This window comes from Rhea pennata, chromosome 16 (assembly GCF_028389875.1).
Source record: "Rhea pennata isolate bPtePen1 chromosome 16, bPtePen1.pri, whole genome shotgun sequence".
In the NCBI taxonomy this organism is placed as follows: domain Eukaryota; kingdom Metazoa; phylum Chordata; class Aves; order Rheiformes; family Rheidae; genus Rhea; species Rhea pennata.
Genome location: NC_084678.1, coordinates 16727969 through 16750080, shown reverse-complemented (window position 1 = coordinate 16750080; position 22112 = coordinate 16727969). Strand labels below are relative to the sequence as shown.

Below are 22112 nucleotides of genomic sequence, written 5' to 3'. Positions count from 1 at the left end.
TCACCTGCCTCTGACATTCAGAGCCGGCTCGGCGAGCGCGGAGATCGGCCCTGCCGCCCGGTAAGCGAGCGGGCGCCGGGGCTGCCGAGCCCCCGGGCGCGGGTGAAGGCTGCTGGCACCAGTGCCGGCGCCGGCGGGTGCTCCAGTGGGTGGGCGGGGGGGAGGGGGAACGGCCTCGGGGCAGGGGGACACGGATTGGGGCCCAAGCGGACGGCCTGGCGCGCGCCGCTGGAGCCGCAGGCACCGGCGCGGGCTCGGGGCCGGGGCGCTGCTGCCCGCGCCGGCGTGCTGGGGCAGCCCTGCGGGGACGGCGCGGGGCTGGAGAGCCCCACGCGGCAGGCAGGTCCGGCCCCGAGCGCTCCCGCGGCCGCTCAGCTGCCCCTTGCCGTCTCCTCGCTCTCCGGCCTCAGCGTAAACAAGCTGCTGAAACTCAACACCCCGGGGGGCTGTGGCGGACTAAGAATAACGTGCCCCCGGCTGCCTAGGCCTCCGCGCTGCGCGCTCCCAGCCTTCCCGCTGCCAGGCGCTTGCTGCCCTCCCTGCCGTTCAGCGGCGCAGCTTCCCAGCGGCTCCTCGCCCCTCGTAAGCAGCCAGGGGCGAAGGACCAGATACCCAGCGAAGGATCAGAGACGACTGGGCACCATGGCAGAAAGGGCCTGGGGCAGCCCCGGAGCAGTCAGCTAGAGCAAACAGGAGCCTGCAGGCCGTTTATTTTCCCATGGCACACGAGAAGTTGTCTGCAGCGGTTCCGGACAACGCTCCCAAGTCACGGACGCCTCCATGTGACACCCATATGCACCATATGGGCTGAGGCAAGAGCAGCACCCAACAAACAGTACTTGGCTGATGCGGAAGGGAGGAGGTAGCTGAGGTCACATCAAAACCCTAAGCAGGGAGCAGCAAGCACGTTCTGCCAGTGACACAGTGAGTCACGATGATGTCCTGCACATACCGAATAAGCTCCCCAACCCGCCTTCCGTGCCGGCTAGACAAGAGCTCTGCTTCACCGCACCCGTCTCCAGCGGAGGAGCAGCAGAGGATGCTCCTCTGTCATTTAGCATCAAGCCGGGACGGATGTTGGGAGACAGATCCAGAAAGAGTGAAAAGACCTCTCCCTCAGCCATTCCAGATGCACTGGGGTTATTCCAGAAACTGGGACACATTGCACCCACGTGTCCCAACTCAAAGTGCTGCCATAGCATGGGCAGCACCAAACACGACCGGACCTCCAGGTCTGCCAGCACAGAGGAGCTCCCGATGTGACCTCCGGCACAAGCGGTGTCCTGCGGCACTCTCAGGCACGCCAGCGAGACCTGGCAGCGCCTGCCCAGCTCTGTGCGCGCTGGCAGGCGAGCTCCTGCTGCGCCCAGCTCGCAGGCTAGCCCACCCGCCGAGGCCTCGAGCCCAGCTCTGGGACACCCAGAGCGGGGACTGCTCTTTGGAGCAGATCTGGAGCACCGCACACGGCCTCCTCGCAGCCTCTGCCCTTCAGTGGGGCAAGTGCGGCATTCAAGGGCCAGATTTTTCCCGTGAAGCCACATATGTAGCTGAAACCAAACTCCAGTTGGCTCTGAAAGAAAAAGCCCAAGTGCCTGGATCCTGCCTGCACTGAGACATGGGTCCCATTTAATGCAATACTGCTGATTCTAGAAACAGAGAATAAATCCCAAAGGACATCAAGAGAACGATTTCTTAGCTAGGAAGTCCCAGTCTTGTAAGGTACACACCAGTACGCTTCTGTTCATGCCCAGCAGCGGGACTGACAGAGGAGAACATTATACTGAAACAAATCTCTAATTACTAATTGCTTGCCCTTTAATACTGCTAAAAACCAGGGACATTTAGGAAAAGACTTTGGCCTCTGAATAGCTGACTGAAGGAAGAGGGAAACTGTGACAGAGGTTTGCAGAGGTAACATGTCCCCAGCTCAAACTGCTGGCCTTCGCCACTACCCCTAACAATGCCAATAAAATGACTGATGATCAAAGGAACCTTTTCCATCCTGTAATTTTAGTATCAATTCCCCTTTCTCTGCAAAAGCCCTTTCAAAAGTTTAAAAATAAAATTCTTTTCCATAGCGATTTCTATTCTTTTCTACTAAAGAAGAAGAAAAAAAAAGGACAAGAAATTTGAACTTAACAAGTCCTTGCCAATGTATCATTGTTCCTTATCACATACTCCCTGGTGCCTTTTTTCCTGTCTTTGTTTAAAATGTCCAAGCAATGGGACCAATTCTCTCAACAGCTTATTCAACATCCTCATTGAGCTCCCAGGTAGGAAGAGAATTGCCTAAAACAACTTTTAATCCCAGTAACAAGAAAAAAAAAAGCCCTCAGTAATGTCAAACATTGCCTTCGCAAATCACCCCCGACCTGGAGCAAAGAGCTGGTGTGGGGACACAGAGTGCTAAAAAGAATGATAGGTATCACGCGGAAGCAGGACGGAGAGCTCTGCCTTCCGGTAACAAACATCGCCTCCCGCAAAGACCGTGCTGATCTTCCAGACGAACAGTCTGCGATACCGCCAGCGACAGTCGTGCAAAAATGGTGCCAACTCCACGGTGTGAGACCAGCTCTCAAGGAGCGAGATGTCTCAGGGAAATCAGACGGCTCGTCAGGTGGCTTCCTGGTTTCTGAGCTCTTAAACCGGCCAAAGATCATGTTTTCAGACTTTTTTCTTCTAGAAGATTTTTAAGTGCAAATTGATTCTCTATAATCACAGGACTCCAGAAGCTGGACTTAATATTGCAAGAAACAGTAAAATGGTGAAGGTTAATGAAGTTGTATGGGAAGCAACTACTTCAACTCACTTCATTCTGTAAGGAGAGTTGAAGAAATAGAATTGTTTAATCTAAAAAAAAAAGTGAAATAAAAAAGCACACCTGAGCTCCTTGTATTACATGAAGATCGTCACACAGGAAGAGACGAAGATGTTCTCCATGTGTGCTGGAGATGGGGAAAAGAGGACTTTACCTGCAGCAAGGGCGATGCAGGCTACTGCACGGGTGGGAGAGGGACAGTCACTGCTGGGCAGCTAGGAACTATAAAATTATCCCAGAGAATTCAGGATGGGACACGTTCTGATTCACAAGATACTGGAGTCCCCTTTTCCTCCTCCACCTTTCTTCCAGAGATGGAAAGTTGATCAATTGTTTTTCCTTAGGATTTAAGGACGGCAGCCAAATTGAACATGGTTTTTCCTGTTTTGGTCACTGTAATCCGAATATTGTGATCGAATTCATGCAGGCCACGTAAAAGCTCAGGAAACATCTAGCCAAAAGATAAGAGGTGCTTGCATTAAAATACAGCTTGGCTTCGATGTGTATGTTAACTAACAGGAGAAGCTCTTTTGTCCAAGGCAGGGCAGGCCCTGGGTCACTCACCGAGCTCTCATCACAGCTGTGCAGAGGAGCAGGAACCGCATGAGTTTGAAGGTGGTTCCTATCTCATTTCATTCCTATCTCAGAACATGTTATTAAGTATTTGGTTTTCTGGAGTTTGCCTTGGTCTGCATGTACCAACCTGGAGTTAGATCTGGCTTTTGTATCTTACTTAAGCTGAAAATAATTGTACTACGAAGCTCAGTCTGATCTCCAGATAGTTTCCAAGTGACAGATGACCTGGTCCACAATCAAGTCACTGTCTGCCCAGCCTGCTAAGCTGGGGTGGGAAGGACACAGGATTGCACACCGCGCTGAGCAAGCACCTCTGCGAACAGCCCTCTGGCCGCAGCTCGTCCTTTGCTGCGCGAACAGCTTGCCCGCAGCAGCCGCTGCCGCTCAGCACAGCCACGGGGCAGGACGCAGACCCTGCTGCGGTAACGCAAGAGCACGGGATCCAGGCCTGACACGGACGGCGAGCGCTCGCTGCGCAAACGTCTCACGCAGGCAACAGACTCGCTACGCCTGGGTTCGCTAGAAAGTTGATGTTCCCACTGAATTTGGGGCAACAATAAGGCTAAGCACAAGGACCTGAGACTCAGTCAGCCTGTTCAGCAGCTCCTGGACTGGGATGGGGGAAGAATCCTTCCTTCCCACCAGCAGGAGAGGACTTACTTCAGTCCAGCTTCGACAGGCAGCAGGCTGCACCTGCATCCTTTGTGCATCAGGTCGAGAGCATTGCTACGGCCTAGTGCAAAAAGAGGATGTGAACCCTTATTTTATGTGGTGCTGCCCTGCACCAGGAACAGCCTCACTCAGCAACCACAGTGAGACGCTGCGGGATCCCATCACCCTGATGACGCTGTTGGTCAGCTGGTCCAGAGAACAAGTCTGCTGTGGGGAACACACAAAAAAGGCTCTGAAGCCCTGAGCATCAGGATGGAGGGACCGACCTGCCCTCGCTCTGCCACCAGCTCTGGCGGATGCCAAGAGGATGCCCGGGGCCCTCATAGTGGGAAATGCCTAGACACCAAAGCCCGCAAGAGACCTGCCACTTCCTTCTCTTGCAAACCCATCCCAGGGAGAGAGCAAGAGAAGCGCCAGCTCCACGGCCTCGGCCAAAATGCCAAGTGACCCAGGCAGGACAGGACGGGGCCAGCAGCCTGGACTGTTACAGCGATTGCCTCCAGCAGCCAGGACTTCTTCAAAAGAAACCCAGCTCAGAGCTCAGTTTTCCCTGAACTTGCACCATGCTTTGCAGCGGTGTCCCTGCCTTGCCTCTAATTATTCTCCATCAGTGCTGGAAGCATGGAGAGAAATAGGCCCCTGCATGGTTCACATGCACACAGTTTTAAACTCTGTTAAGGGCTTTGATTACTAAATACAAAAGGATAAACATTTTTCTTTTCAAAACCAATTGTCTTGCTGCTATTTATACAAAGTGAAGCCAGCATTCTCTCCCTGCTGGAACATGGAAACCCCGTGGTCAATTTAACCGGCAGCCTGCTCCTTGGTTAAAATAGATGCCGTTATACAATTCAGTTACTCATCCCCTATCTAACTAGTATTACTCAGTAAGGCTCTTTCTTCCCCTAATACTTAACTAACGTTCACAATCTCCATTTTACAAACTGATGCAACTGACTCACAGGAAGGGCACGGGCAACATTTCAAAGGCTGGGTCCATATTTAGCTATCGAAATAAGTGGTCTGTTTTTCACTGACTCACTTGGAGCCCAGCTTGTTCAGCAAAGAATCACAGCACCCAAGTTTGAAAGTTTTCTTCTCTGTGGTCACAGCCAAGGTCATTCTCTGCATCAGGGACCATCGGCTCCTGCTGAGCGCAGGCGTGCTCCCGCGGGTCCCGTTCCAGGAGTGAAAAACAAAGACTGCAATGCGAGCAGCACTTCGGTCGTGCTCTGAGAGGCTGCCTGGGCGTTTCATATTTGGAATCGATTATTCTCCTCTCAGCCCAAGGACAAAAGCATTTGAAAAAGAAAGGGAAAAATCTGTCTTCTGAGTGGGGGAAAAAATACATGTTTCTCCTCTGATAGGAAATGGCAGGGAGGTTTCCCCTCCCCGCTTCACCAGCACCTCACGTTCTCTAAAGTGGACGCACACACACCGGTTCACCTACAAACAGCTCAAGTTCAGCACGTTTCAGCGACCAATCCTCACCGCGGATTAATCTGCCAGTCATGACAAAATCCAACGAGGAAGAAGAAAAGCAGTGACTGAGCCCCAGCTGGGAGCATGCTTCCTAGAAACTTTCCAAAGGTTGCGATATGCAAATCTACTACATTAAGAAACTGTCTTTGTTGAAAGACTTCAGTGCAGAAGAAGTTTTTTTCCAGGAAAGCAAGGTAAAGGCGAGCAGTGGTTTCAGGGAGGCTCCAGCCCCACCAACGCCCTTGTGCCATTGAAGGCAGCAGAAGTTCGGCTGCGGCGCTCCGTGGGGCCGCCCGGAAACTGGCTCTAGGGCCACAGCAAGAGCCGCCTATGACGATCGCAGTGAGCAATTTTGCAAGCAATCAACCACATTGCACCGCTCCGTAACGGGACAGGATGTGTCACGGGGGCACTGACAAGCCGGGCAGCGACACAGGAAGCCTGCTCGCCCTCCCGCCCAGCACGGCCTCCCCTAGCAGGGCCAGGTGACGAAGACGACGCCGTCGCCAGGCCTGGCCCTGAGGGGGAAGCAGCTCCAGAAAGGGCACGACGCAGCGGGGCAGCTTCAAACCCTGCTGGCAGCAGGACCCCGAGGGCAGATCACCCCAGCTCAGCTGTGAGCACCACGCACCTTTGCGGATCACCCCAGTGCTCTGGCCCCAGGCGTCCTAGGGGCAGCACGGACAGCCCTTGGGGGACATCTCTGTCCTCAGCAATCGATCCTGGGCAGCTTCGGGGGACATCCCTGTCCCCAGGCACAGACAACACTGGGGAGACATTCCTGTCCCCCGGACTTGATCCCACGGCACAGACAACCCGGGGGGGAGGGGCATTCCTCTCCATTCCTGCCCCCAGGACTTGACCCAGGGCACAGACAACCCTGGGGGGGGGCATTCCTCTCCATTCCTGCCCCCAGGACTTGACCCAGGGCACAGACAACCCTGGGGGGACACTCCTGTCCCCAGGGCTCGATCCCAGGTGGCACGGACAGCCCTTGGGGACTTCCCTGGCCCCAGTGCTCAATTCCGGGCGGCACAGACTGCCCGGGGGGCTCATGCCCACCGCCGGGGCTCCGTCCCAGATGGCGCGGGCAGCCCCGGGGGGGCATCCCTGTCCCGCAGGCCCCGACCCGGGGGCTGCACCCAGCTGCGGGGCGCGACGTCCCTGTGCCCCGAGGGGCGGGTGGCACACGAGGCCGCAAACCCTGCCCCAGACCGTGCAGGCAGCTCCGCGGCGGGACAGCCGCTTCGCCCGGCGCTGTCCCGGGGATGAGGCCGGCTCCGCGCGGGCCGGGCCGGGCCGGGCCGTGCTTGGCGGCAGCGCGGCCCCTCCGCGGGCGATGCCATGGCAACCAGGCCGGCGCAGCGCTGCTGCCGGCCCCCGCGGCAGCCCTTACCTGTCCTCCGGCGCCGCCGGCCGCTCCGCCGGGCCCCCCTCGACCGCCGGGGCCGCGGCCATGGTGCTCCCGGTGCGCCGGTGCGAGGGGAGGGGAGGCGGCGGGCCCGGCGGGCCGGGGCGGGCCGGGCCGGGGGCGGGGCCCGCCGCCGCGCGGCATCACGGGAGCTGTAGTCAGGCGGACGGGGCGGCAGCGCGGCCCCATGGGAGCTGTAGTCCTGGGGGGGCCGCGCGGCCCCATGGGAGCTGTAGTCCTGGGGGGGCCGCGCGGCACCACGGGAGTTGTAGTCCTGGGGGGGGGGGGGGCGCGGCACCGCGGGAGCTGCAGTGTCGGTGGCTCCGGGAGCCGCCGCAGGACGGGAGGGTCGTGGCGGGCCTGGGCGGGGGGTTTCGCCGCGCTCCTGGAGCGAGGGCCCCGCCCCGAGCGCAGCCGGAGGCCAGGCCGGCCGGCGCGGCCGTGCGCACCGTCCCTGTCAGCGGGATTTCCCTGCTGCGCCCCGAGGCCCTGTGCAAAGCGCTGCCGCTTCCCGCCGCCGCCGCCATCCCGCGACGCCCCGGGAGAACCGTTTTGCCCCCCCCGCCCCGGTCCTGCCTCACCGGCTCCTCACCCCGGTTTTCGGAGTCTTGCGCCCTGCCTGGAGGCTCCTGCTGGGCCTGGCGGAGCCCGGCGAGCTTGGCCGTAACACGAGCTCCATCCAGTGGCACTAGGCCGGGGCCGTCCGCGGCGGCTTCCCTCGCCTCGCGGCGGCTCTCGCCGGAGGAAGGACGAAACCCGGTCGTTGCCGCTCCCCAGAGGGCTGGAAGCGGCACAGTTAGACGCGTCTCCCCCGCAAGCACCGGCGTGAAGCTCCTGCGTGAGAGCAGAGGACGAGATCTAGGGCTTTTCCACCCCATCCCGACTGCTGTTGCTGCCACCGGGCTGCGGCCCTGCATGGATGTCCCTGCCTTGGGCTCCAGGGCAGCAAGGTCCAGGGACTGCCCCGGGGGTACGAGCTGCCCCTGGGGGTCCGAGCTGCCCCCTGGGTCCAGGGACTGCCCCGGGGGTCCGAGCTGCCCCGGGGGTCCGAGCTGCCCCTGGGGGTCCGAGCTGCCCCCCGGGTCCAGGGACTGCCCCAGGGGCCCGAGCTGCCCCTGGGGGTCCGAGCAGCCCCCCAGGTCCAGGGACTGCCCCGGGGGCCCGAGCTGCCCCTGGGGGTCCGAGCTGCCCCCCGGGTCCAGGGACTGCCCCGGGGGCCCGAGCTGCCCCTGGGGGTCCGTGCTGCCCCTGGGGGTCCGAGCTGCCCCCCAGGTCCAGGGACTGCCCTGGGGGTCCGAGCTGCCCCAGGGGCCCGAGCTGCCCCTGGGGGTCCGAGCTGCCCCCCGGGTCCAGGGACTGCCCTGGGGGTCCGTGCTGCCCCTGGGGGTCCGAGCTGCCCCCCGGGTCCAGGGACTGCCCCGGGGGCCCGAGCTGCCCCTGGGGGTCCGAGCTGCCCCTTGGGTCCAGGGACTGCCCCGGGGGTCCGAGCTGCACCCCAGGTCCAGGGGCTGCCCCGGGGTTCTGAGCTGCCCCTGGGAGTCCGAGCTGCCCTGGGGGTCCAAATTGCCCCCTGGGTCCAGGGACTGCCCCAGGGGTCCGAGCTGCCCCTGGGGGTCCAAACTGCCCCCTGGGTCCAGGGACTGCCCTGGGGGTCTGAGATGCCCCTGGGGGTCTGGGCTGCCCGTGGGAGCATCCCTGTGCAACGTGCCAAGGGCAGGCTCCGGGTGGATCTGCCGGGAGAGACGCAGCCAGCACATTTCCCGGGAAACGTCCTCCCCCGCGAGGCTGGAGGTGCTGCTGGAACAGCCCATCCGATCGCGGGGCCTCTCGATGCGGCCGCTTCCCGCGTGCTTGTGCCCATCGAGGGACCAGGAAAACTGGCCTGGGCTTGAACCGAGCTGCAAGCGCCTCCGGGAACCGCGTCGGCAAAGCGGCAGCGAGGGCCGTCTGCAGCTCACCCCCCCTAGCCGGGACCCCCTTGCTTCCAACAAACTCTCACACCAAACTGCAAAACAACAATAATAGTAATAATAAAAAATCAATAAACATTTATTTGATACAGCTGTTTTTAATACATACAGTACATAGAGTTTATCCCTTCTAGGTGTTCAGTGGCGCTGTTATTAATAGCTGTTTATTACAGTACTCTCAAACTGAGGATTTGTCAATGATTAACAAAAGAACAGATCGTCACAAATTGGGAGTTTATTATAAGATAGTTTACTGTTAAAACAATTTTATTTTTTGCAAATAAACACTTTTTAATATATATATTTATATATTTATATATATGGTTACAAGTGATAAATTGAAAATTCTTTTTTTTTCCATTTTGTTTTTTTCCCCAAAATACACTTATGCACTAATAACTGGCATTGACGAGAAACATTCGGATATGCTGTGGAATGGGTGGCACCAAGGAGAGAAAGAAAAGAACGAATCGGTCCCTACGTGAACGTGCGTGAGTCTCCCGGCTGGGGGCAGCTCGCTGGGCCCCTTTCGGCGCTCCTGTCCGCGGCGGCGACCTCGGGGAGGGACGTGTCCCCGCGGGACGTGCTCGGAGGCGGCCGCTTCTCCCTGCCCCGAACGGTGCGTTTGCTGTCGGGGTGCAGCCGACCGCGCCGGGCTCGCGGTGAGGCTTCCTGCCCGCTACCTGCAAGCGGAGCTGCGGGAGCCGTTTCGGGGAGGCTGCTGCCAGGTTTGCACGAGCAACGGGACGCGAGGCTGCCCGCCCGCCCAGAAACCCGCTCCAAGGTTAGCCCTTTGCTTTGCAAAGCGCAGGTCCGGCGTCGCCGCGCGGCCGGGCTGGCGCAGCGCCGGGCGGGAGACGGCCCAGCGCCTGCAGGACAGCGGACCCGGGGCGAGGGTGCCCGGCGGGTCCCTCCCGCAGCAGGGTCCTGGCCGAGGGGACGCGCCGCGGCCGCGCGCCCCGAGCGCCTTCGCCTGCGCCGGGAGCCACCGAGGAAGGCAACGTCCCGCAGCGATGCCCGACGGCGCTGCGCGGCGGGGCTCGGCCCCCGGCCACCGCTCCCGTGATCGCTTTGGCGAAGGGCAGCGAGCGGGGAAGGAGCTCTCTCGCCCCGCTTTCCCCGCAGAAGCGCGGAAATAAAGGTGTGAACGGCCCGTCCGGGCTGCGGCCGAGCTCGCCCACCCCCTCGGAGCGCCTCGCTCCAGCCCCTCGCCGGGCAGCGGCGCCCCCGGCCCGGGCTCCCCCTTCCCCGCCTGCCCGCTCCGGCGCGTCCTGGGGCCGCGGGAGCCAAGGAGAGCGATGGCGGCAGAAGCGGGAACGGCGAGGCAGAGACCGTCCGCTTTCCCGCCGCGAGGGCGCGCGGCGCAGAACGCCCCGACTTTCGCAGCGCCCTCCCCTGCCCCGGGGGGTGCCTGCTGGGACCCCCACCCCGAGCAACAGCAGCCGCCTTCACCCGCCTTTCCGGACGACGGTCCCTCGGGGGCAACTGGGCTGCTCTCTCCCAGACCTCGGGACACCGGGATCTGCACCGACTTGGCTTTGAGGACTCGCTCCTGGCAAAGCGGTTGGGCAAAGAAAAGAAAACGGAGAATGAGGAGCTTGTGCCGGCGCCTGCTTGTGTTCGGGGCGAGCTCCCGAGCGGGACGCACCGCGCCGCCCTGGGAGGTCCCGCTCCCGCGCGGCCGGGGCGGAGGGCCCGGGGGCGCCCGGCCGCTCGCGGTCTGCTCCAGCCTCGCGCTCCCTCCCCGGCCTCGGCTTCTCTCTTTGAAAGCTGCCGCTGCGGAAGCAAATGGGGATTTGCACCATCGACTCGGGTAGCGAGACGGACGCAGCGGTTCCCGCTGAAATCTGGGACAAGCTGTGTAACGTCTGCATCAAGACTCATCGCTGATGAGTTATTATTCCATTTAGTTTTTCACCTGCAATGAAAATAAAACCTTTGGGCCCTTTCTGCCGTGGAAGCTGGGGTCCCTTTGGCTTGGCACGATCCAGCCGGATCGCCGGGACCAGAGGCCCAGGAAGAAACGGATTCACGTTCAGCGAGCCGAGCTCCCGGTCCCCGGCTGGCCGCAGGCCAGCAGAAGGCAGCCGGGGCAGGACGCGCTCCCCGCCGGCGCTGCCCTCTCTCCTCGGGCCCCGCGGGCCCCGCTCCGCTCTAACGCTCCGCTTTCGGCTTTCCGCTCTCGGCCCCGCGCTCGGCTTCGCGTCGGTTGGGATTTGCCGGGCCGCGCGGCGCCGCGGGAGGCTCCGGGCGGCTCGCGGCGAGGCAGCCAGCTGCAAACAGCTCAGGGCTCCCTCGCCGCCGGCTCTGGCTACGTGACAGCACTTCAGAAAAAATATATCCGTCTACTTTCATGATCATTAATGCTTTTTGCAGAACTTCTCCTCCTTTACAAAGGAGAAAGCAGTGGGAGAACGTTTTCCTCTTTGACTAATGCCTCGTGGGGAAAAAATACCTTTTAAGGAAAAGAACCTTGAAGAGCTCAATTTCTTGTAAAATTTTCCATCGGACGACGGGAGTGCTGCCTCCGCGACGGCAGAGGGACGGCGACGACAGCCAAGCCCGGGCGCCTCGGGTGGTTTCGCCCCGCTGCCGGCAGGCCTGGCACGGCACCGACCCCTCCCCGCAGACCGGGAAACCGGCCGTGCCCGGGCCGAGCTCCGCGGCGGCACCCGTACGGCGCAGAGCGCCGCGTCCTAATTTAACCAACGCGAATCACATTAACTACGCGTTAGCGAGCACCGAGCCCTGCGATGTTCCCCAGCGCGGGCGACGAGCAGCCTTTCGGGCAGCGCACGGGTGCGAACGCGCGAGCGGCGGCCGGCACGGCCGCGGCGCACGGGCGGCTCGTTCGCCCCGCGCAAGCTCAGCACGACGTCGCCGCTCACGCGAAACCTTCGGCACCGCCCGCCGCGGCCCGTTTGCAGCCCGGACCCGGCAGTCGCCGTGCCCGATCCTCCCCGCGCGCAGCGGGGAGCGGTGCTTTCTCCGAGCGGCACGCGCCTGCGTGCGCTGGGACGCAGGCACGGACCTCACGGCTTTCGGCCGCCGGCAGGAAGGTAAAACCCCGCGCCAAGCCGGGGACTGACGCCCGAGGCAGGCTCTGCTCCGCGCGGGAGCGACAACGCAACACGCCTTCCCCCCGCTGCGTCCCGAGGCCGCCTCGAAACGCAGGGCCGTTTTCAAGGCGAGTCCCGGTCCGCTCCCCCTGCCAAGCAGAGGGGCTGCAGCCGCCGACGCAGCCTGCGAGCTGCAGGGAGGCCCAAGCAGCGAGTCCTAAACCACAGTCATTTTAGCCACATCCCTCTAGGGAAGGAGGATTTTGGAAGAAAATGAATCAATCTCTTTTGGGAGGAAGTCTTCAGACTTTTCTAGGCATCCCCTCCCCCCGCTGGGGTGAGCTGTCACCAAGGATTTATGGCTTTCCCAGACCTTGCTCTCTTTCCACTGGGACCAAGGGGAATAAGGAAAAGAATCACCTGAGCAACCGGCGAAGCCGCGGCTGCGGCGGTGCAGCCAGCGGGCAGGGCGCGCGCGGGCTCGCCAGCCCCCGGCAGCGCCAGCAGCCTCGGCGTGCCGCCCCGGCTCCGCTTTCGGCTCGCCGGGGCATCGCGGCTCCCCGGCGGCACCTCGTTTGCAGCTATTCAATGAGCAGGAGCCTGGAGGGAGCCTCTGACTCCATACTTAGGCTCCTAAATAAGTGAGCTGATTTTTGGAGCCAGCAGCTCCCTCTCGCATCAGCAAAAGCTGCCAGATTCTTGGCCGTTTTGGGGAGAAAAAAACATCCCAGAACAGGCCACTTAAAGCACCAATGTAGAGATTTCAGTGCATAACTCTGTGCCGCTTTCCTGGAGCTCCCAGGTGCTGCCAGTGTCCCCTTGCCGCCCTGCGCAGTTGCTCCAAACCGCTGCTCCCTCTCTTTTTGCAGCTGATAACAACCTGAAGAGTATACACCGTCGCCCCGCACCTCCCCGGGCCCGACCTCCCGCTGCGGTGCCGGTGCCGGCCAAGGACGGCCCGGCCCGGCGGTGCTTCTGAGCACGTTTTTCTCGGGCCCGGGGCAATAGCAGCCTCCTCACGGCGTCTTGCAGCACTGGCTGCTCCGCCGGGCTCCGCGCCAAGCAGGCGCCAGCCCCTGGGCTCCTGCTACCCAACGAGCCATCGAGCCATCGCACGAAGTCCCGCGCTCGCGCCCTCTCCCCCCGCCTCTGCAGGCGAACATCCCCCCGCTGCCGTTCCGCAAAGGTTTTGCAGGCTGCGAGAGTTCAGGTCTTGCCGTTACTGAAAGCATCGCCCTTCCCCAAGGGGATAAGATTTGTACCCATCAAAACAAAGCTCAGCTGAAGCGCGAGAGACAAACAGGATGAGCCACAGCGACTAATTAAGTTGTCTCACTAATTGCTTTAAAGCCCGACGCAACTAACAGTCTTCTGTAAACACCTAAACACCGGGCGAACGCGCGGACAGGGTTTTCTCGCCTCCGCGGCCGAGCGCTGCCGGGGCAAACGCAGATCCCCGCACCCAGCTGCCGGAGCCGCGGCGGGGGCGCGAGCAGAGGCGCCCCAAAGGAGCGTTTCCCCAACGCGGGCAACAACCGTGTCTCTCCCTCTTCCTCCGCAGCAGCAATGCCGTGTCAGTCGAGACGGGCGTTAATTATCGCTGCACGGTTCCTCGGAGCACAAAAGCAATCCTGCGCCTCGGCGGGGCGGAGGACGGGCCGTGCAGAGCAGCGGGGGAAAGCGAGGGTTGAGATTTTAATTGACTAAAGTAAAAGCAGAACTTTGCCTCCCCCACAGACATCACCTTCCCAAGTCCCGAGCAGGGGAACGAATGAAAAGCAAAATTAAGGTTTTCGTTCTGTTACCGAGAGAAAACTGTTGTAACCGCCTTTCGGGCTGCAGCGAGACGTGTCCGTATCCCAAGGATAGAGGTAGCCTGGTTTTTGTCTAGAGACAGACACATTTTGGTCTGGGGATGGTTTCCTCCAGGTCAGAACGAGGTGTTATGATGCTATTAGTGCGGGAAAATACAGAGAAAAAGACCAGGAACAGAAAACAAGCAAGGAAAAATGCATCTTTCAGAGACCCTCATTCCAAATCCCCTTTCCAAGGGGGATGGTCGGGGGCTCAGGTGCATTTGAGGGGAGCAGAGACTCGTCCCCAGGAGCTGCAGCATGCCCCAACCGAGGGACAAGCCGTATGCAATGTGCCTTGTCCAGCGGGCACCAGCTGGGACTCGCCGGAAAGCAGGAGCCATGATTGTCACTTGGTGCTGCCCCTGGCCCCGTTACGGACCTCCCCCCAGCCTGGCGAAGGAGCTGGGCGAGCAAACGCAGGGACTGCTCCCGGCCCTGGGGACAGGCGGCCCTGGGGCTGCCGCCGTGATTCAGCACGGGAGCTGCTCCCGTCCCACGTCCGCCCGCTCTCCCCCAGGCTGGGCAATCCTCACCTCTGAGGTCGGGGCAGGAGAGGGAACGTGAAATCCCCTGCAGGGCAGCTGGCCGCAGGCTCTGCTGCTCAGCCCTGCCTGCCCGCTCCGTTCAGAGCCTTCTCCGGCGCTGCCCACCCAGCTCCGCGGCTCGCGGGTCGGCTGTACGGGATCAGCAGCAGCTCGGTACAGTACTTTGTGTCCAGGTATGTTTGCAAAGAGCATCTAAGCAACAGGCTGCAGCTCTCCCACATCCCACAGGTTCTCCTCCCTGTCTCCCAGTGACGCTCCAAGGTGCTAAGAGCATTTCCACAACCTTCCACTAAACCAGCGAACCTGTCCTACAGCAACCCTCCTCCCCCATCGACCTCCAGGGGGGCTGCGAGTGCTCAGCACCTCTCCCGACCTCCCTTCTCGCACCCTGCACGAGGCAAGCCCGCATCCAGCCCTGCCCTGCCTCCCCTGCTCCTCGGGACCGCCGGCGCTGCCACGGCGTTCTCCCGACTCCGCCTGCTCGTGGCTCCATGCGGCTCGCTCTCGCCAGCTCCGACGATGAAGATGAACCACTGCCCCGAGCAATCACAGCAGGCCACGAAGCCAGCAGACCGCGGAGGAGATCCCTGCCAAGGACAGCCCCAGCATGGTTCTCCGCTCCGTGCTGGGAACACGCTGTGGGGAAAGCACCACCCAGTCTCCCCCGGTGCCTGCTGCCAGGCCCTGCTGTTCCCTGGCCCTTCCTGACCCTGCCTGGCCGTTTGCTTGGGTTAAACATCTTTGGAAACGTCTCCCCGGGTGCAGGAACGCAGGCGGCGCCTGCACGAGAAGGCTCCAGCCTGCCCAAGGTTTCCCTGCCGGACTGGACTGGCCGGACTGGGACGTGGGCAGCGGGGAGAGCCGCTGCGTCCGGCCGTCCCCCGCCCCAGCACAGCCAGCCGCAGAGCGGCCCTGTCCAAGGAGGCCCTGCTGCCATTGCACTTCTCTTTCACTTACGCGTCACCAGTTTCACGCACAGAGATAGGAGGAAAGTCCTGGGGAAGGGGCAGAGGGGGAAGGCAGCACGGCGCCGGGCAGGGGCAGGACGGACAGACAGCCCGCCTCGGCGCAGCAGCGTGAAGGCAGAGGGGTATGTACATGGGCAGCGAGGGGTAGAGAGCGGTCCAGCTTGCTTGATCCTGTTTGTTTTCCAGTGTGAAACAAGGTCCATGACTTTGCTTAAAGTGGTTAACTGGTATTTTTTTGTCTTTTTTTCTTTTTTTTTTTTTGTAAAAAGGGGGTGAGTGAAGGGTGGGGGATGTGGAAAGAGGAAGGGGGGGGGGACAGAAAACCGGGAGCGACCCCCACCCTGTTACCCTGGGCTGTAAACGAATCCTCGGAGACAAGTCTCTGAGCTGCTCATTTCTCGGGCATCTTACTGGCTCCCGCCTTCCGGTGGCTGGGGGGCTTGGGGACGCGCTCCTCCCCGTCGGGGCTGCAGCGGGAGCCTTCCCAGTGCTCTAGCATTTTCTTGTGATTAGTCTTTACTGCCACGCTCTCTCTGCCTTTCAGGGACGTTTCTGGAGGCCTCTCCTTGGGTTTCCTCCCCCTTTTCTTCCCGCTTGTGCTTTTCTTTTTCTCCTCCTTGCTGGAAGAAAGCTGTTCCCTGCTTTTCTTTTTTCGGTTGGACTCGGCGGAGGTCCGGAACCAGTTCTGCATCCGGGAGGAGACCAGGGTGGCTGGTTAGGGACCTTCCTCGGATGGCGTGATCCCTCGGGCTGGATGTGCCCAGCACATGCTGACCGCTGCCACTCCTGCCCTCCTCCCCGCAGCCAGGCAGGACACCTGTCCGCACCCCGCTGTCATCGCCCGATGAGAAGCAGGGGCCTCTCCGATGATGAGCTGGTGGGTGCTGAGCAGCCATGGCCAGCCCGGGGGTGTCAGGGACCCGAAGAGGGCCAGCAAGGTCTCTCCCCCCGGCATGACAAGATGCGCAAGGTCTGCGCCACGTCGAGAACCCGTTGCAGCAATGCTGCTGCTGAGCAGCGATGCTGCACGCCACGCAGACAGGATGGAGGGGGCGGACAGCAAACACGGGCTCGTTTTAGCAGGGAACAGCCCAGGCCAGCCCTAGCCGCTTCCTTACCTCTGAGTGAGCCTTGATGATGTGGTACTTCACGCCGCTTTCGGAGCTGAACTCCTTCTGGCACAGGAGGCAGCGGTACTTGCCGACTGAGTGGTCCCCCTGCAAAAGAGAGCATCCCCCTGCAGCCCGGAGCAGAGCCAAGCACGGCCCGAAGGAGCCGCGTCCCCTGCCCTTCCTCCAGCCACGGACCTCTGTGAAAGGAGGCCTGAAGCGACGGAAAAGAAACGTTCATTTCCAACACACAAGGTCTCCGCTGGCCCTCGGTCCCAGGCCAGGAGGTCACAACTGCAGCAGGACTCTGCTCTGTCAGCCTACCTGGGCAGCGTTAGCACGGCTGCCACCACCGGGCAGCAGCGTGGGCCACCACGGCAGGAAAACCAGGCATCAAAGCGCAGGTTCCTACCAGCTCGGGGGGGGGGGTGTTGCTGTCTGTGCGTTACAAGTACCAGTTGCTGCGTTATCACCAGCACCACGCGTGTGCCCACAGGCGTGCGCACGGGAGGCTAACGTGGCCGAATGCCCCATTTCCTGCCGTCAGCAAATCTGCCATCTACTGGGACTGAACAGTCATCTAATTTACGTCCAACAGACTCACCTAATTTTCCTTCTACGCTGTCAAAGAGATGCAGCAACTGCTGGATTTCTGTCATGAGAGCCCTTGTGAGAATGACTGATCTCTCTGTGCTGCTGCAGTTCACGGCACACGGGAGATAATGTGCTCTCTATTGACTAGGGGCTCATGGATGGGCCCCTTCAGGCGATATATATGCTCTGTGGGAATTCCTCCAGAACTGGGTCCGTGCTGTAAATCTGGAGTTAGACAGGTCTTTCATTTCTAAGACAGGCAGTGCGCAGGCAGGCCTGGGCCTGCTGCAAGCCACCTTCATAAATACTCATGCAAAAATCATCTCAGCTCATCAATCCCTTCTGAGGATGGGGCAGGGTCTGGGAGTCTTCTTCACCCTTGTTAATGCTTGATGTATTTCAACCAGTTCCGTAAGATTTTACAGAAAAGATCGCTCAAGCCAGCTCCAGAGGGGCCATGTGAGTGACTCTGGTTTTGCCATGGTTGGCTACGCATGTTTCCACTGCAAAGCTAAACTCATTGCTCTAGTCAAACTCTTCGTGACCACAGCAAATGCTTCCTGCGCAGGCTGCAGTGGGTGCGGGCAGAGCCCCCGGGTAGGGACCTGGAGCCCCAGGCTCTGAGTCTCGCACTGGGAGCCACGGTCGGCAGCTGGGGGACCCGCAGCCCCTGCCCTCGCTGTGCCCCACGCCTGCGGGAAGGACAGCCCCTGGCCCCAGGGCGGGCTACGTCAGACTCGCCAGACCGGGGCAATGTGGTCGTGAGCTTAAATAAAATCCTTATGCAAATGGCTAGGTGCTTTCTGCAGGCAGGTACTGGAGCGGTAACAACGGCACCTGCAGACGAGCCAGCCGGGCTGCCAGGCGTGCCGGTGCAAGCAAGGTGGTGTTAACACAGGCCTGCGCCATCCTCAGAGCCTCCATCTCCCCCCCCCCCAAGGCTGTTTGCTCATGGGCTGCCTGATTCTGCACATTAGCAAAAGAACTGATGTTGTCTCCAACATTTGCACTTTATCCTGCATAAATTCTGCTTCTTCTGCTGGATCTCTGCAGCCTGTTTTCTAAATGAGCTCATTAGGGCTTGATGTTCCAGCTAGTGTTGGTGCAGTGCAGAAGTTTGTTTTTAATAACCATGGGGTATGTAGTGGAGCTGCCTCCGGGAAGCTATGTTCAATGGAAGCTGCAGCTGGAAACGTTTCAGAGTATAAAGCTTTACTAGCTCTTACTCAGTTCCAGTCTAAGGGACCTACGCTGAGCTCCTGATGCCTCCTCCTGCGGTGGCTACAGGCCACTGGAGCCCATTTACTGCTCTGTCTAGCAAGCGGAGCAGAGCTTGTGTCGGTGGGCACCCCCAAGTCCCTAGACAGACCATTGCCTTTTCCATTCCAGGGACACAACGCACCGTTACATGCAGAGCTGCCTCTCTGTACAGATTCCTGAGGGGATGCAAGGTTTGCTGCGCAAATCCATGGAGAAAGGGCCCTAATTCCCACAGCCCTTGGAAAAGGTTCAGCTTCCAAGCTTTCCTTCTTGGCTCTGAGCTGTTTGACATGCTGCTGACCATGTTTGCTGGCTGGAGCAGCAGCCTTACCCGGCTAGGGCAGTGGGGTCCTGGGGAGCTGGCGCTACTCAGACTCCCCATCCCTGAGGCCCTAGCTGTGTCGAAGGTCTTGACCCTCAAGTGAGGATGTTTGCACAGGCGAGATCTCTCCTCCTAGGCTCAGAAGCGAGCTAAATCCCCTCCCTGACATCTGCAAGGCCCAGGCCTCTGCTTTCGGCTGCCTGTCGCGAGGGTCCTGTCCTGCCCAGGAGAACGGTGCAGCAGTGAGCAGCTGGGTCAGGCCATGGACCGAGATGGTGCAAAAACGTCAAATGGCCACAACTCATGGGCCTCTTACCCTGCCTTGAGCTAAGGGGTTACAGGATGGAGGGCGGTCCCGTGGGCAGGATTTGGGAGCAGCATGCAGTCAGTATCTGTCTTCCATCCACTCCTGACACTGTCTGGCCGTCACAGGAAGGCGACTGTGACATTTAACCTGCGCCATTACCCCTTGGCCTGCTTCTTCCGGAGAAGAAGCAAGTAGAGAAAGACAAGACCCACCTCCAACTCAGAGCCAAAGCTTTAAGAAGTGTGGCCTACCTTGTTGCAGTTGGCCAAGTGAGCTTTTAACCCGGAGACGCTGGAGTAAATGGCTTCACAGCACTGTGGGGGGAAAGAAAAAAAAAAAGGAGGGTTTGCCACGTTTCTGCCTCATCTCCTTGCCTTCCTTCATCCCATGGCCAGGAGCCTGCTGTGCCAGCAAGGCCACTGGTCCAGGCTAATCAGCGTGAGGTTAATGCTCTCCGAGAGGCAGAGGGCTCTGGTCACACGTTTCCTATTAATGCTAATGGGAATCATGTGGCCACATCCCTCTGCAACGGGCTGAAAAATGTCTCCCGTAAATGTCTCTGTGAAAAACGTACATTTGTGAGCAGTCAGGAGGCCCTGCTGGGCTACAGGAGTTCTTGGAGCCACAGCAGACGCTTAACGGAGAAGAGAAATCACCCGGGCAGCAGCATGACCAGTTTCTGAGCAACATCTTTTCAAAGTGCCTGTGTATGACATTAATTAGCTAGCGCGTCTCCCCCAGCCTTGCGGTCACAGCCCCGTTCCACATTCCCATTACCAAGGCTTTGTTTCAGATCATAAATCAGTGGCCCAGCGCGAGGGTGGAGCTCACCTCCCTAGGAGCTCAGGCCAAGGCTGCATTTTACAGCAAGATGAAGCTCACACACCATGTCCCAAAGATCTGTGCCTACCCATGTATCTTAAGAAACAGACTTAAAACTGGTCTCAGTTTTATGCTGCAAGAGACTTTTAAGCACAGACAGCACAGCATTTGCTCCGTCCTGATCTTGGGAACTGCCCAAAGGCATCTCTAGAACCTGAATTGGGTAATCCAAGCTGAACCATCAGCCCAAGAGCACCCGCTCCTACTAGGGGACACGGTGCCCCTGCACCCCTCTGAATCCTTGAGAGCAGCAGCAAGCTCCTGAGGATAGGATGGGCTTTAAGCAGCCACTTCAGCAACTACAGGGAAAGCTGGTGAAATGGGTGTCCTAACAGTAACCAGACACCACCACAGTTTCACTGCTGGTTTCCTTCAGGGGCTGAGTGACAATCTGCCTTTGGTGGGTTTCTGGCATGAAAATCCCCCGTCCTAGCGCAGCCTGCAACCAGGACAGCCCAGAGAAGAACAGAAATGGTCCTTACGTTGTTGGGACAGTTGATGTGACCCTTCTCCTTCACTTCGTTCTTCCAGTTTTCCAAGAGCTTCGGATTTAACTTAGGAAGTCCTGGTCGGGTGTAATTGAGCTGTGAATAACAGAACATGATTAGCAGAGCAGCACGCACCAGTCCCAGCTTTGGATGAGTCCTTGGTCCTCAAATGGGGTCTGCCTCCCAGAGAAACAAATTGGGGCTGAAAACTAGTTGGGAGGCTTCGCCTCGAGATGTCATCAGCCCCCTGCGTCCGAGCTGCTGTGCCACCGGCGAGGAGGCAGCAGGGCTGGAGGACAGAGGCAGAGGAGCATGGCAGAAATCGCCTGTGCTACGACCGTGCCCAAGCAGCACTGGAAACCTCTTGCCTTCAGAGGAGAGATGTCCCAGGGTCTGCTCTCCCGCCAGCTGAAGGGGGCCAGGCCTGGACCCAGCGCTTCCGGCGCACTGTGTCAGAGTGGCCCTTCTGCTGCATTTCATAACCAGCAGAACCAGCAACCCTGCAGGCTGGGCAGAGGGAACGGCCGCCAAGTCTGAAGAGCCTCCGTGGCTGCCTTCCACTGATTAATGGGTATAACCCATTAAACAATGAAAGACTCCTGTGTTTCTGTCTGCTTTTGGCAGGAGTGCTTCCAAGTGCTTTTAATTACTGCTTTATTAGCAACTTTGAGGCTTAGCATAGCAGGCTGGCCCTTCGAACTCCGCTTCTGCCTGTTCAGCACATACAAACACGTCGGCAGCATCTCCACGCCATGCGATCGCGTCGCTTGCCCGTACCCGCAAGGCCTGGTTTCTGCCTGCTGCTGCGGGGCTGACTCCAGAGGTGCCAGCAGGACGGCTATGGTGAGATCTGCACAGGACACAGGATGCTCTGCCTGCAACCTGAGCTGCCCTGCAGCCACAAGACTATGTTGACGCAACTCCTGGCCTCACCAAATGAGCTCTGCCAGGACTGAAGGATGCTCCTTGGGCACCAAAGCCCACGCTCTCCCCACGGCAGAGCATGGCCTGGGCAATTTGCACTGGCTTGTGATGTACAGACCGAGGTACCCAATGCCCAAATAGCTGCTTCCCTACTCAGCCACCACCATGGCCCTTCTGCCCGCAGCCCTGTGCAGGCCAAGCGCTGACGGATGTGGCTGCAGTGCCTCTGTCACGTCTGTCTATCTGCGCTCGCCGGGAAGGAAGCAGAAACTGTGCTTGCAGAGAGGTGCAAAAACAGGCTGTGCTTTAAAATGTGCCCCGAGGACTCAGAGTTCACATTTCTGACGACATGGGGAGGCAGCTGGCTGTATTTCTTTCCCAGATGTGATTTTTCCTGAACACGCTGATAAGCTGTGGATTTGCTGTTGTCCAGCTGGGCTGGGGCAACCGGCCTCGCCGAACAGACTGCTCCGAAACCTCTGGCTCCCTGAAAAGGCAGCTCCCACTGCAATTGCCAGATTTGCGAAGCGGCGGGCTGGCCTCAGGCACAGCCCTTTCGTTTTCATGCAAAGCTAAGCGGGATGCGAGCATGCGTTCCCCTCTGCCCCGTCTCGGCACGCAGGAGCGCAGGCGGAGGAGAAAGGGAGCCCGGGGAGACCTCGCTCCTGGCGACGGGCAGGGGCACGGGGCCTTGCGAAACAGCAGCAGGAACAGTTACAAGGACGGATGTGGAAAAACCCCCCAAGCCCCAGCGTGCTGCTCCTCTGTCATGCTTCACAGCTGTGTAAGATGCCAGCACAGCGCTTTGAAATGCTGGCATGGTGCATCTACCAACCGCCTGGTCCACCACCGGGGAAGGCAATGTCACC

At 59.8% G+C, this 22112-nt stretch overlaps 2 protein-coding genes across 4 annotated transcripts in view; both read right to left on the bottom strand.

Moving 5' to 3' along the window:
* The window catches only part of UCKL1 (uridine-cytidine kinase 1 like 1), a 28373-nt gene extending 21321 nt beyond the window's left edge, over window positions 1–7052 (bottom strand). The window contains exon 1 of the mRNA XM_062589592.1: window positions 6945–7052. Coding sequence (XP_062445576.1) covers window positions 6945–7006 — 62 coding nt within the window. The 5' untranslated portion in view covers window positions 7007–7052. The remainder of the gene's footprint in view (window positions 1–6944) is intronic.
* Window positions 7053–8984: 1932 nt separating this feature from the next.
* ZNF512B (zinc finger protein 512B) overlaps window positions 8985–22112 on the bottom strand; it is a 41773-nt gene continuing 28645 nt past the window's right edge. For all 3 annotated transcript variants that reach the window (XM_062589587.1, XM_062589589.1, XM_062589588.1), the window contains 4 exons: window positions 20314–20415; window positions 19201–19263; window positions 16476–16574; window positions 8985–16042 (listed from right to left, as the gene is read on the bottom strand). In XM_062589587.1, coding sequence (XP_062445571.1) covers window positions 15749–16042; window positions 16476–16574; window positions 19201–19263; window positions 20314–20415 — 558 coding nt within the window. In that variant the 3' untranslated portion in view covers window positions 8985–15748. The remainder of the gene's footprint in view (window positions 16043–16475; window positions 16575–19200; window positions 19264–20313; window positions 20416–22112) is intronic.